Source organism: Miniopterus schreibersii (genome assembly GCF_964146895.1).
Source record: "Miniopterus schreibersii genome assembly, chromosome: 8".
NCBI lineage: Eukaryota > Metazoa > Chordata > Mammalia > Chiroptera > Miniopteridae > Miniopterus > Miniopterus schreibersii.
In genome coordinates, this window is record NC_138109.1 from 25,125,557 (window position 1) to 25,140,236 (window position 14,680).

A 14,680-nucleotide genomic window follows, 5' to 3' on the forward strand; every position below is an offset into this window, starting at 1 on the left:
TAACAAAAGTGTGCTGACAACAAAGGATTCCACTGAATCCTTACTGTTTTCACCCAAAAGTGCATTTGCCACATGTCCCAAACTGAACTCGTCATTAAGACTCACCTAGTAGAAGCTTATAAACAGTGAAAATATAGAACTTTTAGAGCAGAAAATAATGTAAATACAAAGTGGTAGCTTGGTTGTTGCTTACAGAACAGTGCTTGGTACAAAATACGGGCTTGAGAAATGCTTGTGAGTGAAGGTGGATGTCACTTGTAAAGTGTGTTGTGTGCCTTCAGCAGATATGTAGAAATGAGAACATTTTACCCTGTGTTTTAGGTTTTAAAAACAGAAAAAGAAAAGCAGGATGTATTTCACCGTGAACGCATGGACGACCTCCTAGACAAACAAAGCCGGGAGCTGCAGGACCTGGGTGAGTCCACAGTGGAGCACGTGGGCAGAGGGTGGCTGGTTAGGGACAGAGATCTGAGAGTCCCCAGACCTGGAAAAAGTCCCAGGTGATATGGCTTCATCTATAAACAGGCTGCACTTACCCCCTAGAACTCACCGTGGTCTTTACTCCTGTGTATTTTACTCATTCACTAAACACAGATTAAACACAAGCCAGGAGGAGATACGGAAAGTGCAGGTTTGGAGCCTGAGAGACTGTCCCAGACTCAACATGTACTCGCTAGGAGCTCTAGGAAGTCACCTAACCTCACCGGCCTCAGTTAAATGAGGATACTACCACCTATTTTGCCACACTCAGGACATTCTTCTTGGCCCTGAGCCCCCAAGCATCCCCTCTTCATTTTCTTTGAAACCTTTCTGCCTAGACAGCAAGAGGGAGGGACCTGGGTGACTGATGAGACGATGGAGTTGTGGGTAGGTGAGGAAGACCGTCAGGCATCTGAATCTTGGCTTCGGAGAGATGTTCTAGCTGATGCCAGAAGGGGGTGGGAAAGCACCCAAGGCTCCTAGGTGTCCCCAAGGTTGGTGCTACTGTCCCCCCTTAAACACCTTCCTTGCTTCTCTTCAGAATGTTGCAACAACCAAAAGTTGCTTCTGGAATATGAGAAGTACCAGGAATTGCAGCTCAAGTCCCAGAGGATGCAGGAGGAGTATGAAAAACAGCTTCGGGATAACGACGAGACCAAGAGCCAGGCCCTGGAGGAGCTGACCGAGTTTTACGAGGCCAAACTGCAGGAGAAAACCACCCTTCTGGAAGAGGTGCTCACAGGGAGCCAAACCGTGCCCCCCTCCCTCAGTGCAGCCTGCAGGCCCGGCTTGTGAGCCCCCCAGAGCCGTGGGAAATCTCGCTTGACCTTCCCCCACTTCCTCAGCGTGGGTGCCCTTGCACCTGACCTCTGTTTCGTACACTTGTTTCTCTGGAGACCAGGGGACTCCCTGAGCTAGGAGGGGCTCTGGTTTTGAGACAAATTCCTTGGATAGATTGAGCTCATACCTATTGTTCTTTCTTTTTTAAAAAAAATATGTCTTTATTGATTTCAGAGAGAGGAAGGGAGAGGGAGAGAGAGATAGAAACATCGATGATGAGAGAGAGATAGAAACATCGATGATGAGAGAGTCATTGATCAGCCACCTCCTGCACACCCCCAACTGGGGATCAAGCCCACAACCCGGGCACGTGCCCCGACCAGGAATTGAACTGGGATCTCCTGGATCCTAGGTCGATGCTCAACTGCTGAGCCACGCCTGGCCGGGCCCTATTGTTCTTTCTTAGCTGTACCCTCAGGCCTTAAGAACTGGGGAGGTACTAGGGCCCTGAATGATGGGGAAGGTGGTTGCCTGAAACCCCTTAGTAATGTCTTATGTCTTACAAGATGAAGTCGTTCCCTTACTGGGTTAGCAAACATGGTGTCTTGCTGGTTTACCAGCCAGAGTGCTGGGTGACAGAGAGAAATAAAACAGGCCTAGTTCACAGCTGGGTGAGGGAGGCGGTCACACACAGTGACACTCATAACAGTGTGCACACAGACAAAGGGCAACAACCAAGGGCCTGGGAGGTCAGGGAAGGATTGCAGGAGCCAATGCAATCCAGGAGGAACATAAGTTAGCACAAACCAGGAGACGAGAAATGCAGGGGCGAAGGGCATCCAGCAGAGCGATGATAGAATGTTCGAGCAGTTCAGGTTGCCAAAATACCTAGTTTCCCAAGATGAAGAGGAAATGGAGAGAGTCCAGATGGGCTCCTTTTCAGCATGAAATTGTGGCAGATGGTGTGCTGAGAGTGAGGGGGCAGGAGAGTCACGAAGGTGCGGAGTAATTCTTGAAGGGACCGAGGAACAAGGAAGGGAGCGACCAAGAAGAGGACTGGCAGGTGTGTGGCCAAGAGCCCAGTGCAGGTTTGAGACATAAATTCTCAACATTAATCCACCAGTCTGTGCGCTTTTCCACAGCCCGGCGCAGCAAGTAGGTGTGTGGGTGAGGGAGACAGCAACCTGATTCGTGGCTGGGTTTTTATCGAGTGGTGCCACAGAAAAGAAAGGTCAGCCAGTGACCAGCCACTTGGTCCAGGCTGGAGAGGGGTCAGTAAAGGAGACATTATAGGATCCTCTATAACCAGCCCCAGTTATGGCAGTGAAGACCGGATTGGCATCCGAAAGTCTTTGGTGGACTGGGAAGGTGACCAGACAGTGAGAGATAAACGTGGTGAGGAGTGGGGCTGGAGACCTCCCAATGTCAGGACCCTCAGAGCAGGCTGAGCCCTGACACGGCTGGCAGCGGGAATTCCACCCCATCTGAGCCCCACATGGTTCATTTCGGTTCCGCCGTGTGAGGGGTGCTCCCTGGCACAGCTGGCACAGCCTCTCTGACTCGGATCTGCCCACCTTCCTGGCTCCATTTCCAGCCGTCCCTGGCCAGCTGCCTCCCATCTAACAATGTGGAGCAGCTGGGAGTTTCCCACACAACCTCCGAGCCTCTGGTCAGCGTGACCTCTCTTCCCAGGGCTCCCTCCCCTTCCTCTCCTGGCCACTGTGCTCGCCTCACAGACTCGGGACAAGAGCCAGCTCCTTGAGGAATTCTTCCCTAACCCTTCGCCCCTCTCACAGGCTGACCAGCCTTCCTTTGTGATCTCAGGGCCCAGACCGCTTTCTCCCACGTGGCTGACACAGTGGCATCCTGCAGTCAGAGCCCTGCCTTCGGGGATATTGAATCCATCCAGAGGGAAGAGAGGCTGGCCTTCCTCCTAGGGCCTCCCACAGTGATCACAATGCATTTCTTCTTTTGAATCAGTAAGATTTCAACTCAGAGTTTTCCTAGGGAGATGTCACCTGACATTGCCATCTTAACTAGCCTGGCCGGGCTGCTGTTATTTTTTAGCAACATCTACCAGGAAAAGAGCAGGCGTTTGTGGGCCACTTTAGGCTTCAGACAGAGCTGACCTAGCCAGGCTTCTATCTGGCAGGGGTGTGGTGACGTGTGATGGGCAAGGAGAGAAGCCTTTCTCAGGAGGCCATTGAGCCCATTTTTAATATCATCTTGTCTCTCTTAACCCTCGAAACACACAGTCCAGGGACGGCACACACAGCCTGGGAGAGTGCCAGGATTGGCGTGAGAGGAAAGCAATGGATTCTGACATAATCTGACATTTCCACCACTTGGTGGCAGTGAGCAAAGAGGAATCATGCCCTAGTCACCTGCCGAACTCCACTGGGCAGAGCGCGTTTTCCAGCATCAGGGCTCTCTGGGCTTTCGTTCAGCACCAGTTATGGACCAGATGTGCAGGGTGTTTGCAGTGGTGAGCAGAGAGAGGTGGTCCTGCTATGGAGGAGCTTCCATTCCCGTGGAGGGGTCCGCCAAGCAGGCAATTACAACGTAACAGCGCGATGGGGAATGGCCAGAAATGATAGCTGAGCAAGAGCTGAGGAAGAAGAGGAGAGAGCCGGGGGAAGAGGGCTGCAGACAGGCACAGCGCGTCGCCGAGGAGCAAGCACGTTTGGGGAGCTGGGGTTAGTTTGCTCTGGCAAGAGCCTGGGGTGGAAGTGGGGGCTGAGGCTGAGAAGCGAGCCCGTGCTGACTCCTGCGCAGCCTTGTAGACCCAGCTCAAGAGTCTGGACTCTGTCCTGAGGACAAGGGTGAGCCCAGGAAGGCTTTCAAGTTGTGGGGGGCATGATCGGGTGTGTGAGTTAGAAAGCTCCCCGTGAGTAGAGAGTGGGAACAGACTGGAGGGAGGCATGGCTGGAGACGGGAGACTGGTTGGGAGGCTGAGATGGCAGCCCAGGCGGGAGGTGACAGGGGCTTGGGCAGTGATGGAGGCCTAAAGGGAAGTGGATGGGTTCAAGAACTACGTGGGGGGTGAAAGACCAGGATTGGTTGAGTTAAGGATCCGGAAGACAGAATTAAAGATTCTCCCATGCGTGCAGGTACTCAGTGCGCACCTGCTGTGTGCTGGTGTGTGTTGTACACTGGGCACTCAGTGGTGGGCGTGACAGGGTTTCTACCCTCGGGGAACTCACATCTCATGAGAGAGACACTCAAGTAATTTCGCAAATAAATGTAAAATTACGAGTGTCCCAATTTCAGTGAAGGAAAACTAGAGGAGGCCCGGGTGTCTGTGTGAAGGCTAGGGTGTGGGGGTGTTGGTCAGTGTGAAGAACAGGGTTTGGGGGTGTTGGTAAGGCAGTGGTTGAAGGGATGGAGCCTGAGGCCTAATCTGGTAGGAATAGAAGGAAAGATAGAAGGACAGACAGGACGAACGGCCTCGGTTTCCATCTCTGTGATAACACTCAGTCTCCCATTCCCCGAGCGGGGCCCCACGTGCCACCTCGCCCCAGGCCCCGGTAGCACAAAGGTGCCGTGTGCCCCTTACCCGCACGCGCACTCCCTCTCTCCGGGCCAGGCGCAGGAAGATGTCAGGCAGCAGCTCCGGGAGTTTGAAGAGACCAAGAAACAGATTGAAGAAGATGAAGACCGAGAAATCCAAGATATCAAAATGAAGTACGAGAAGAAGCTTCGAGATGAAAAGGAGTCGAACCTTCGGCTCAAAGGAGAAACAGGCATCATGAGGAAGAAGGTATCGGGCTGTGCCCTGAGGGGCCTGGCGTGGGCAAGGGCAGCACTGGGGGGGGGGCAGCGGGGCCCTGAATGGCCTCGCCTCCCGCAAGCGGGCCAGGAGAGGAGCGCAGCCTGGGGTCAGGGCTCTCGCTGCACCGTCAGGCACACAGATCCTTACCACACCCCCTAAAGGGGTGCCCACCGGGGCTTCCCCTTCTCTTCTGGGCATTCAGTGACAAGTAGGATTTAGTCAGTTCTCAGAGCTAAACCCTGATAGGAATGGAAATGAGGCCTGGGGGTGAGAGAGTCCTCACCTGGGGGTGTCCTCAGGCTCCTGGTAGGGAGTCCTGGGTGGCTCCTGTTCAGACTCCATGGGTGGGAGAGGGCTTGGGGGTGGAGGATGCTTCACTTACAGGGCAGGGCATACGTGCTTAGTTACTGATGGCTGGGGTGAGGAGGGACTCAATTTGCAGGTCCTTATAGAATTGCCACAGTTTTCCCAAAACAGCGACAGAGAAGCCAAGTTCAAAGCAGGCCCCCATTCCTTCCTAGTAGAAATCATGCTACTACTAGTCAATCCAGGGAACAGTCATGTCTCCCCTTCTTGGACACGGCTAAGTAAACTCATCAGTTAGGGCTCAATCTCTTGTGACCTTGCTGGAGCATGGGGTCCAACCTTTCAAGGCCAGCTGGTGGTGGGAAACTCTGGGTCCAGTTGGGGAGCTGGTCTCCGGAGCCTCTTGATGCAGACAGTCCATCCTCACGTAGGGGATGGGGCTGGATCTTATCGACAGAATACTATAGCATCCATTTGGCCTGGGAAATTCCTGACTGTCCCCAATTCTGATGGGGAGCCCCTTAAGTCTACAGCCAGTTGGGGGGAATGGAGATGAAGACTTTGTGGTCTTTGTTGTTGCCATTTGTATCTTTAGTTCAGCAGCCTGCAGAAGGAGATTGAAGAGCGAGCCAATGACATCGAGTCCCTGAAGGGAGAGCAGGTGAAGCTGCAAGGAGTCATCAAGTCCCTGGAGAAGGACATCCTGGGCCTCAAGCGGGAGATCCAGGAGAGGGACGAGACGATTCAAGATAAGGTGAAGGCTCATCTCCTGTCCGCCCTCATCTGCAGCTAGATGGACCCAGGCAATGAGGCCAAAGCCCAAGAGGGAGGGTCCCTGGCTTCTCAGACATATTTATTTAACTTGATGAGGGATAAGTTGTCAGTGAAGTGCCTACTGTGTGCTTGGCACTGGGCTGATTGCTGCAAACACATCACAACCCAAGGGGACATGAGTGACCCAGTTGTAAAGCTCAGGAAACTGAGTTCCAAGTGGTTAAGTATCTTGCCCAAGGTCATACAGCTAACAGGTGACGGACTTGGGATAAGATCCTGAGTCAGCGACTGCAAGGTCCCTGCTCTCCACTGCTCCAGGTATCCCAGAGTGACCGTCCCCGTGGACTAGAGCAGCTAACCGGCCCCACTGCCCACATGGCAACCCTGGTCAGAGAGGAACTCCCCTCTGTTGGCCCCATAACTGCTGGGCACATGGAATGCTGGTATTATTCAGGATGCCTTTTCTCACAAACGCTTAGAAGACAGACACATTGGGTTTTGTGAGACATATCACTTGAATATCCAGAATTTTGTGTTTTCCTCCTGAGCGAATCCACGCTCCACTGTTACTGCCTTAGGCCGAATTCTCCATGTTGAGAACACATGGGCTTTAGCCTAGTTAACTAGGTTCCAGCACAGGCTCTTCCATTCATCAGCCAAGGGACCTTAGGCAAATTCTCTAAGCCTCTGTTTTCTCACCTGTAAAATGGGGCCCCTCGGGGCATCTGATAGGATGAAATGAGACAGTGCCTGTATGTAATGTCTACATGTGAGCGTTTATGTGTATATCTGGGCATTTTTTAAGGGAAGATGTAAAGCTCTCTTCAGATTCTCAAAGGGAGGGTTTGACAAGAAAGAGGTTTATACATACTGACCTAGAAAACTGCAACAGCCTCCTGATCAGTCTAAAGGCCTTTCTTCCCACCTCCCACCCCTGCTCTCTGCCACCATACTCTGTAATTACATCACTCTCCCACTTAAGATTCTTCCCAACTCCCATTGCCTATGGCAGGGGTCAGCGAACATTTTTCTATAAAGGGCTATGTAGGAAATATCTTACTCTTTGCATGCAGTATGGTCTCTGTCACAACTACTCAATTCTGCCATTGTAAAATCAGCCTTAGACAACACCTAAATGAACTGGCTTGGCTATGTTGCAATAAAATTTTACAAAACCAGGCAACAGGTCAGAATTGATCGGAGCGCTGTAGTTTAGCGCTTAGCCTCCTGGATAAATTATGAACGTTTTATCCAACACACAAGACCCTTGCCTCCTTCCCCTACTCCCCTCCAGCCTCATTCGTCACTTTCCCCATGAATCATCACCTTATTTTCAGCACCCTCAACACACACTGCGCCTTCCATGCCTCCCTCTTCTGCAACACCTATCACAGCATAGGGTACATTTGTTGACACCCCAGCTTCCCCAACTAGTGTTTTCTCCTCAAGAGCAGGGGCTGTGTCATATCTTATTTAGTACTGCAGACCTTGATAAAAGGTCTTCATTTAGTAAATGTTTGATGGATAGATAGACCTACATTTTAGTTACTATTGCCTTGCAACAAATGATCCCAAAACTTAGTGTTGAAAGATAACTCTTTTATTATGCTCACAGATTCTGCGGGTCTGGAATTTAGGCTGGGTACAACAGGATGGGTTGTCTTTGTCTCCAGTGTCTGGTGCCTACCAGGGCCTCAGTCAGGGGGACTCAAGCAGCTGGGGGTGGGAAGATCAGCATACAAGGTAGCTTCTTCATCCACATGCCCAGCCCCTTGGCAGGGACAGCTGGGAGGCTGGGATCAGCTAGGACCGTCTGCCAGAGCACCTAACGTGTTCTCCAGCCTGGAGGTCTCAGCGCAGTGGGACTGCTTACATAGCAGATGGCCTCCCCCAGAGAACCAGGTGGGAGCTGCTTGGGCTTTTCTGAGCTAGCCAGGGAAGCCACCCAGCATCGTGTGAGCTGCATTCTGTGGGTTACAAGTGAGCCGTAAGTCCAGCCAGATGCAAGGGGACGAATCAGATCCTCCCTCCTGATGGAGGAGCCTAAGGTCATGGTGTACAAGAGCATGTGGGATGAGAAATGCTGTCAAGGCAACCTTTGGGAAACAGCCGGCCATGGCCTGTACATGAGTGAGCGAGTGAATGCGTGGAGCCCTGGCACAGAAGCCAGGAGTCAGAGCCACAGCCTCGTATTCCCATCGAGGAGAGCTGTCTGTGGCCTCATCAATCAGGAGGGCACGGGATGCGTGTTCTTTGCCAAAAGGGCCTCCCAACATCTCACTTCTCCCTTGTGTCGCCTGCAGGAGAAGAGGATTTATGACCTGAAAAAGAAAAACCAAGAGCTAGAGAAATTCAAGTTTGTGCTTGACTACAAAATAAAGGAGCTAAAGAAGCAAATAGAACCTCGAGAGAATGAGATCAAGGTGATGAAGGAACAGATTCAGGAGGTGAGACAGCACCTGCCACACCCTGCCCTCTCCAGCCCACAGCCGCCTGCCAGGCTATTCCTGGCTGCCCCCGGGGGAGGTGGGCTGGGAGCTAAATGCTTTGGGATCTGGCTTGCCCGGGGCCCTCGGGGGTGGGCTCCAGCTCTACTGGCACCTCAAGGTGCATGCTCTGGGCCCTCCAGGGGAAACTGCGGCTGTTGGGCCTTCAGCCACCAGGGGGCGACATGTGCTCAGCCACCAGCCTTGGGCACCGGGAAGCACAACCCTCCAATTCAACCTTTTTCCTCGGACTGGAAATGTTGGTTGGGACCCTATACAAGGTTTGGACTCCATCTGATAAGGAATGGGAGGTCATCAAGGGCCCTTGAGCAGGGGAGCAGCATAATTAAGTGTGTGTTTTAGGAAGCAAACAGGATGAAGGCAGCTAAGAGATTAGAAGCAGAGCAACTGGAAGAGGGCTGCTGAGAGTCCTGGGAGGTACAAGTGTTCCCACGTGGCCCCTCTGCCCCTTACGCAGTGCATTTCCTTCCTTATGACATGTGTTTACCTGTCAGCCCGCCCCCACTAGGCAGAGCCGCTGGCATTAGGGTCCATGGTTGATTGAAAACTAAATCCCTGACTTCCCCCTTCCTTGTCTCCCATTTTAGTAAATGGCACCATTACCCACCCAGGTGCTTAAGGCAGAGATGTGGAAGTCTCGTTGGTCCTTCTCTGCCTTTAACCCCTATATCCAAATCATCACCAATGCCTATCTGATCGATTTCCAAAAGATACCTCAAATCCAACCCTCCTTCCTTTCTACGGGCATCCCCCTGGTCCAAGCCTCCATCATCTCTTGTCTGGACTCGATTCCAGCCTCCAGTATACTCTCCGCCTAGAGGCCACAGCGAACCCCCATGGTGTGCCATGAATAAAATACAAACTGCCTACGAAGGCCCAGGAGGCCTCTACCAGCCTCTCCAGCCTCATCTCAGGGCCCTGTCCCCTTCTCCAGCCCGCAGACTTTCTGTCAGTTTTGAAGATAAACCAAGCTTTTCCCATCTCAGGACCTTTACAGTGTTCCTTCCTCTGCCCAGAAGGCTCCAGGTCTTCACATGATTGGCTTCTTTGAGTCTTTCAAGGCTTCAGCTCATAGGTCACCTCTTCAAGGAGGCCTTCCCTGACCACCCTATCCAAAATCACCTCCTGCTCCCCCTCCAGTTTCTCTAAGTGTGCTGAGCAAGGATAATAGGGTGTCAGAGCATTGGTGACCCAGCTGGAATTGGATGCACAAGAGCTATGGTGTAGAAAGGCAAAGTCTTTTCTCCAGGAAGCCCAAGAAAGAAGCCAGGTATAGGATCAGTCCAGGGCTAGGGCAGTCCAGAGAAGGTACATCTTTTTGTCAGTTACTTTCTCCTTGGCCTGTGGGATAAGAAAGGATGTCCTCAGCTGACCACAGAGCTGCCTCCTCTGGGCCTCTTGCCATTTTTGAGTAACTTTAGGGCCCAAAAATGGTAGCCAGAGAATATGAAAGAGAGAGCAGAGGTTCCCCCTGCCTGGAATCAATGTGCTGCAGGCCCCTGGAGATCACTGCCCCACTCTCCCTCTTCATTTGACATATTTGTCAACTGGATTTAAGATTGGGTCAATTGCCCTGGCCAGTGTGGCTCAATGGTTAGAGCATGGACCCTAGTACCTAAGGGTAACAGGTTTGATTCCCAGTCAGGGGCACATACCTGGGTTGCAGGTTCGATCCCCGTGTGGAAGGCAACCAATCAATGTGTCTCTCTTACATCAATGTTTCTCTCTCTCTACCTTCCCTCCCTTTCACTCTCTCTAAAAAAAATCAGTGGAAAAACTATTCTCAGGTGAGGGTTAAGAAGAAAAAAAATTGGGTTGGTTACTTTCTACCCCAACATACCTGAGAGCTTATTCATTTCCCTTCAGTAACTGGGGCCAACCATGGTATTGATTCTCAGCAGGGGATGTGTCCAAACCTGGGGAGCAATCAAACAGGGCCCCTCCTACCCCACCCTGGTACCAGTTGCTGCCAGGGCTGATAGCTGGGCCTGACTCCTTCTGCAGAGGCCTCTGACCTCAGGGCTTCCCTCTGGGGGTCAGAGACACATTTGGACTTCTCTTTCTATACTAAATGCTTTCAATGACTGGGATAATGTTCTTCTAACACCTTCCCCTTTGTGTTTAGAATATGAGTGTGGCTCATGTTCAGACATCCTGATGCCCCAAAGGGTGGCCCAGAGCATTGAAATCTGAGCAGAGGGCCTGAAATAGACTAGAGGGGCTACTCCAGCCAACCATGAACAAAACCAGTGACTGTCCCACCTCCCCAAACGGTGAACCTCTCTATTAACAGGAACACTAGAGCCCACCAGATCTAGTTTGTAAATCAACATCATTCCTCCCCTTTGGAAGGACTTAGATCAACTGAGAGTTTAGCTGCAGCCGGTCTCACCCTGACCAGATGCCAGTCACATCTTTGGTTAATACAAATGCAACAACAAATTAAAAAATCCTTCAGAAGCTCCTTGTGGCTTCTGCTTCTTCTTTTGAAGATGGGACACTCTCCTCAGTTGTACTTTTTAAGACCTTTTCAACAGAGCAGTGAGGCAGAGGTTCCTTCCCAGCTTCCTCTTTCCTGTCTTATGCCTTTGACTGGGGATGCGGGGACCCCCTTTTCCACTTTAGAATCCACTCTGATGGGTTGTGGCTCCGGAGAGTCAAGATCCACTCACACAACGTCACGAAGTGGGCAAGGAAGCTGCTTCCCTGCGGGACCCCACCTCAGGTTGAAGTTGAGGTTCCGGTGCTTGACAGTGATCGATTTATAAGGAATGTAAGCAAAGAAGGTTACCAGCATGGCTGAAGGAACAAGGCAACTCGGAGGGGAAAATTCATAGCCCGGCTACAGCCACACATGACCTGGGTTAACATGTCAGCCACGGGGGTGGGGGCCTTGGTGGATGGCAAGGAGTAAGAAGAAAGGTTTTGCTCCAGAGAACAGGCAGGAGCTAGAAAAGACGTGTCCTGGTATCAGGGGAGACACTCCCATGGAAAGACTTCGGTTCAAACCTAATTTTCATTCTCTCGCTTTCTTATTCCTGACTCTGTCCCTTGTTCTCCACAGATGGAAGCTGAACTGGAGCGTTTCTATAAGCAGAACACGCAGCTGGAACTGAACATCACGGAACTGTGGCAGAAGTTACGAGCCACTGACCAGGAGATGCGCAGAGAAAGACAGAAGGTGTGAGGATTTGCGGCATCTGGCAGGTGTCGAGTTTAGGAGCTGACCCCTGTCCACAGTGAGCAGCTGGCTTCCAAGAGGCAGAGCCAGCCCATTGCTAAGATACATCCCCCCCCCTCCCTTTTTCTTTTAATCCTTACCCAAGGATATTTTTCCATTGCTTTACAGAGTGGAAGGGACAGAGAGAGAGAGAAACATCAGTGTGAGAGAGACACATTGATTGGTTGCCTCCACATGAGCCCCTGACGTGGGCCAGGGCTCAAGCCTGCAACTGAGGTACATGCCCTTGGCCAGAATCGTACCCAGGACCCTGCAGTCCCAGGGTTGGAGACCAGTTTTGTGGGAATCATCTCAGCATTGGCTTGTTCGTCCTGGGAAGGAGCATGCTCAGAGAGGTCATTTGTAGTCGGTGGTTAAAGGCCTTGACTACCAAATCAATGCTGAGGCTGAGAAGACCTCAGATCACCTATTCCAGTCTCTATGTAAGAAAGAAGGAAAGCAGGGCCAGAAGGATTAGGAAGTTAAGAAATTTCACCTGGTACCCATAGTTAGTACATACAGAGCCTAGAGCCAGTACTGGGAACCAGGTCTCCTGGCCCTGGGCCAGGACTTGGCTGCACCTTCACCCACTGGCACAGGGTTGGATTGTGTTGTTTGGATCAGACTGAATTTTTCCATCCCCCGCATTAAGCACTGGCCCTGTACTAGGTAATGCTAGAAGCTGCCACACAGCTACAAACGTGAACAGACACAGATCCTGCTCTTCACAAACTGGAAAGGTTGACAGGTGATTAGTGGCATGTGCATAATTATAATGCACAGTGGAAATTATGGAATGTGAATAAAGGGCTATGGGAGCCAGGAGGAAGGAGGGACTCTCTATGCCTGGGGTAGGGGAAGGTGGGTACCAGAGAAAGCAGGATGGAAGACGGAGGGCCTAGCCCAATTCTGTCATTTTCCCCCTCCCACTCCGGGCAGCCCTCAGGAAACATAAACCCTGGGGTGAACTCTTATAACAAGGGGGCCTGGAAGCCCTGGTGCAGGGCCCTGCGGGAGAGAATCGGTGCTCCAGCTTGGCTGAGAAAGGAGTAATAAGGGTGGCTACTGCGCTTCCTTCACCCTTTAAGGCCTGTGGTCCTGAAAGGAACCCAGAGCCCATAAAGGAGTCAGCCTGTGTGGCCTCTTAAAGATGACCTGTTCAGGCCAGGTGCACAGAGTTTTAGGGCCTCCACCTCCGGGCTGTGTGCACATCTAGGTCTCTGTGCCCAGTGTGGTCAGCTGTGCGTCCCAGATGAGGTGCCTCTCATCCCTTTCTGCAGCCGTTAGCCTGCAGCCTCTGCCCCTGGAGAATTCATCCCTTCAGTGCCAGGAGTAAGCACCTCTGATTGCAGGAGCGGGACTTGGAGGCGCTGGTCAAGCGGTTTAAGACGGACCTTCACAACTGCGTGGCATACATCCAGGAGGGCCGGGCCCTGAAGGAGAAGGTCCGCGGCCTCTTTGAGAAGTACGTGCAGCGGGCAGACATGGTGAGCTCTGCCTCCCTCCCTGCCCTCCCCGCCTCTGCTGGTCCCCCTTCACCCAGAGAGCCCTCGTGCCCATCAGGTGGAGATCGCAGGGCTGAACACAGACCTGCAGCTGGAGTACAGCCGCCAGCGGGAGCACCTGGAGAGGAACCTGGCCACTCTCAAGAAGAAGGTGGTCAAGGAGAGCGAGCTGCACCGCACCGATTACGTCCGCATCATGCAGGTACCTGCACGCTCCCGGTCAGCTCCCGGGAGGCTGAGCCGTCACAGACGGGAGAGCCTGTCAAGGGCCCCTCGGAGACCACCCGATACTCAGGGCTCCCCAAGTGTCCAGGGGGCCCACCAGCTTTCCCCCAAATGTTCTCTTTGACTCCTCTCCTCTGACCTCCCAGAGCTGGTCCATGGCCCAGAGTCTGCCCTGTCGAGGAGGTTTCCTAGGCATCTCTGCGCCAGGCCTGCCCCACCCATGCCCGTGCATTTCTCCCCCCTCGCTTCACCCGTTTCCTTTTCTGCCCCATCTTTATCTGAAGCACTGCTGTGTCCTGCCTCACTCCTCCCGTTGCCCCTGTCCCCTCTGGACCCTCATCCATGTGCTTTTAGCTCCCTCGAGTCACACTCTCCTTTTCCTTTCCCGTTTCCAACTCTTATTTCACCCGACTTTGTTTGGCTGCTTTTTACTGTGCTCCTCGAATCACATGGTCCCTGCTGGCCAGGTGCTCTCCTCTGAACACACCTGTCTCCACCCACCTCATCTGACTTTTCTGGTGCCTCAGGTCCCTACCCTTATCTCTTGGGTGCAGAGCTAACCACACCTACCCTAAGAGTTGGCCTCACTCTGATTTAATGTGCTCCCCACACCCACCTCCCGAATTCTCCGTAGGCCGTGCAGAGAGCCTGACCCCATTACTGCCGCCTCCACGTAAGCGAGTTATCAGGACTTCAACCAGATTTCTGTTTGGGCATCAGTATCGTCTGAGGCAATTAATGTGAATTAATCAGAATCCCATTTATAAGGCACATACCTTTTTATGCTTATATTTCTTCAATGCCATAATTAAAATACTGGAGTGGGGATGGGCTGCAGTTGGATTGAAACAAACCAGCGGCCAGCTTGGCCAGCCCATACACCACTGGGCAGAGCGCACTGCAATTCAGGCCAGGCCCAGGTAGGTCTCATGCCATCTTACAACCAGCCCCTGCTTAAAAGCAGCCCATGCCATCTATAACCACTGCCCACTGCAGAGCCATGAAAGCAGCTAGAGACAGGAGTGGATCCAATTGGTGGGACCCTTAGGCATGAGCAGCTGGTACACAGAGCCATGGCTAAGGGTCTCAAGCGCCCCCAAGCAGGAAGAGC

The 14,680-nt window shown here is 52.4% G+C and overlaps 1 protein-coding gene across 1 annotated transcript in view; it reads left to right on the forward strand.

The window, feature by feature from the left end:
* Positions 1-14,680, forward strand: part of CFAP57 (cilia and flagella associated protein 57) — a 53,726-nt gene that overhangs the window by 25,414 nt on the left and 13,632 nt on the right. Inside the window, exons 14-21 of the mRNA XM_081145524.1 lie at positions 322-415; positions 1,022-1,212; positions 4,847-5,020; positions 5,934-6,092; positions 8,416-8,559; positions 11,684-11,800; positions 13,192-13,326; positions 13,403-13,546. Coding sequence (XP_081001650.1) covers positions 322-415; positions 1,022-1,212; positions 4,847-5,020; positions 5,934-6,092; positions 8,416-8,559; positions 11,684-11,800; positions 13,192-13,326; positions 13,403-13,546 — 1,158 coding nt within the window. The remainder of the gene's footprint in view (positions 1-321; positions 416-1,021; positions 1,213-4,846; positions 5,021-5,933; positions 6,093-8,415; positions 8,560-11,683; positions 11,801-13,191; positions 13,327-13,402; positions 13,547-14,680) is intronic.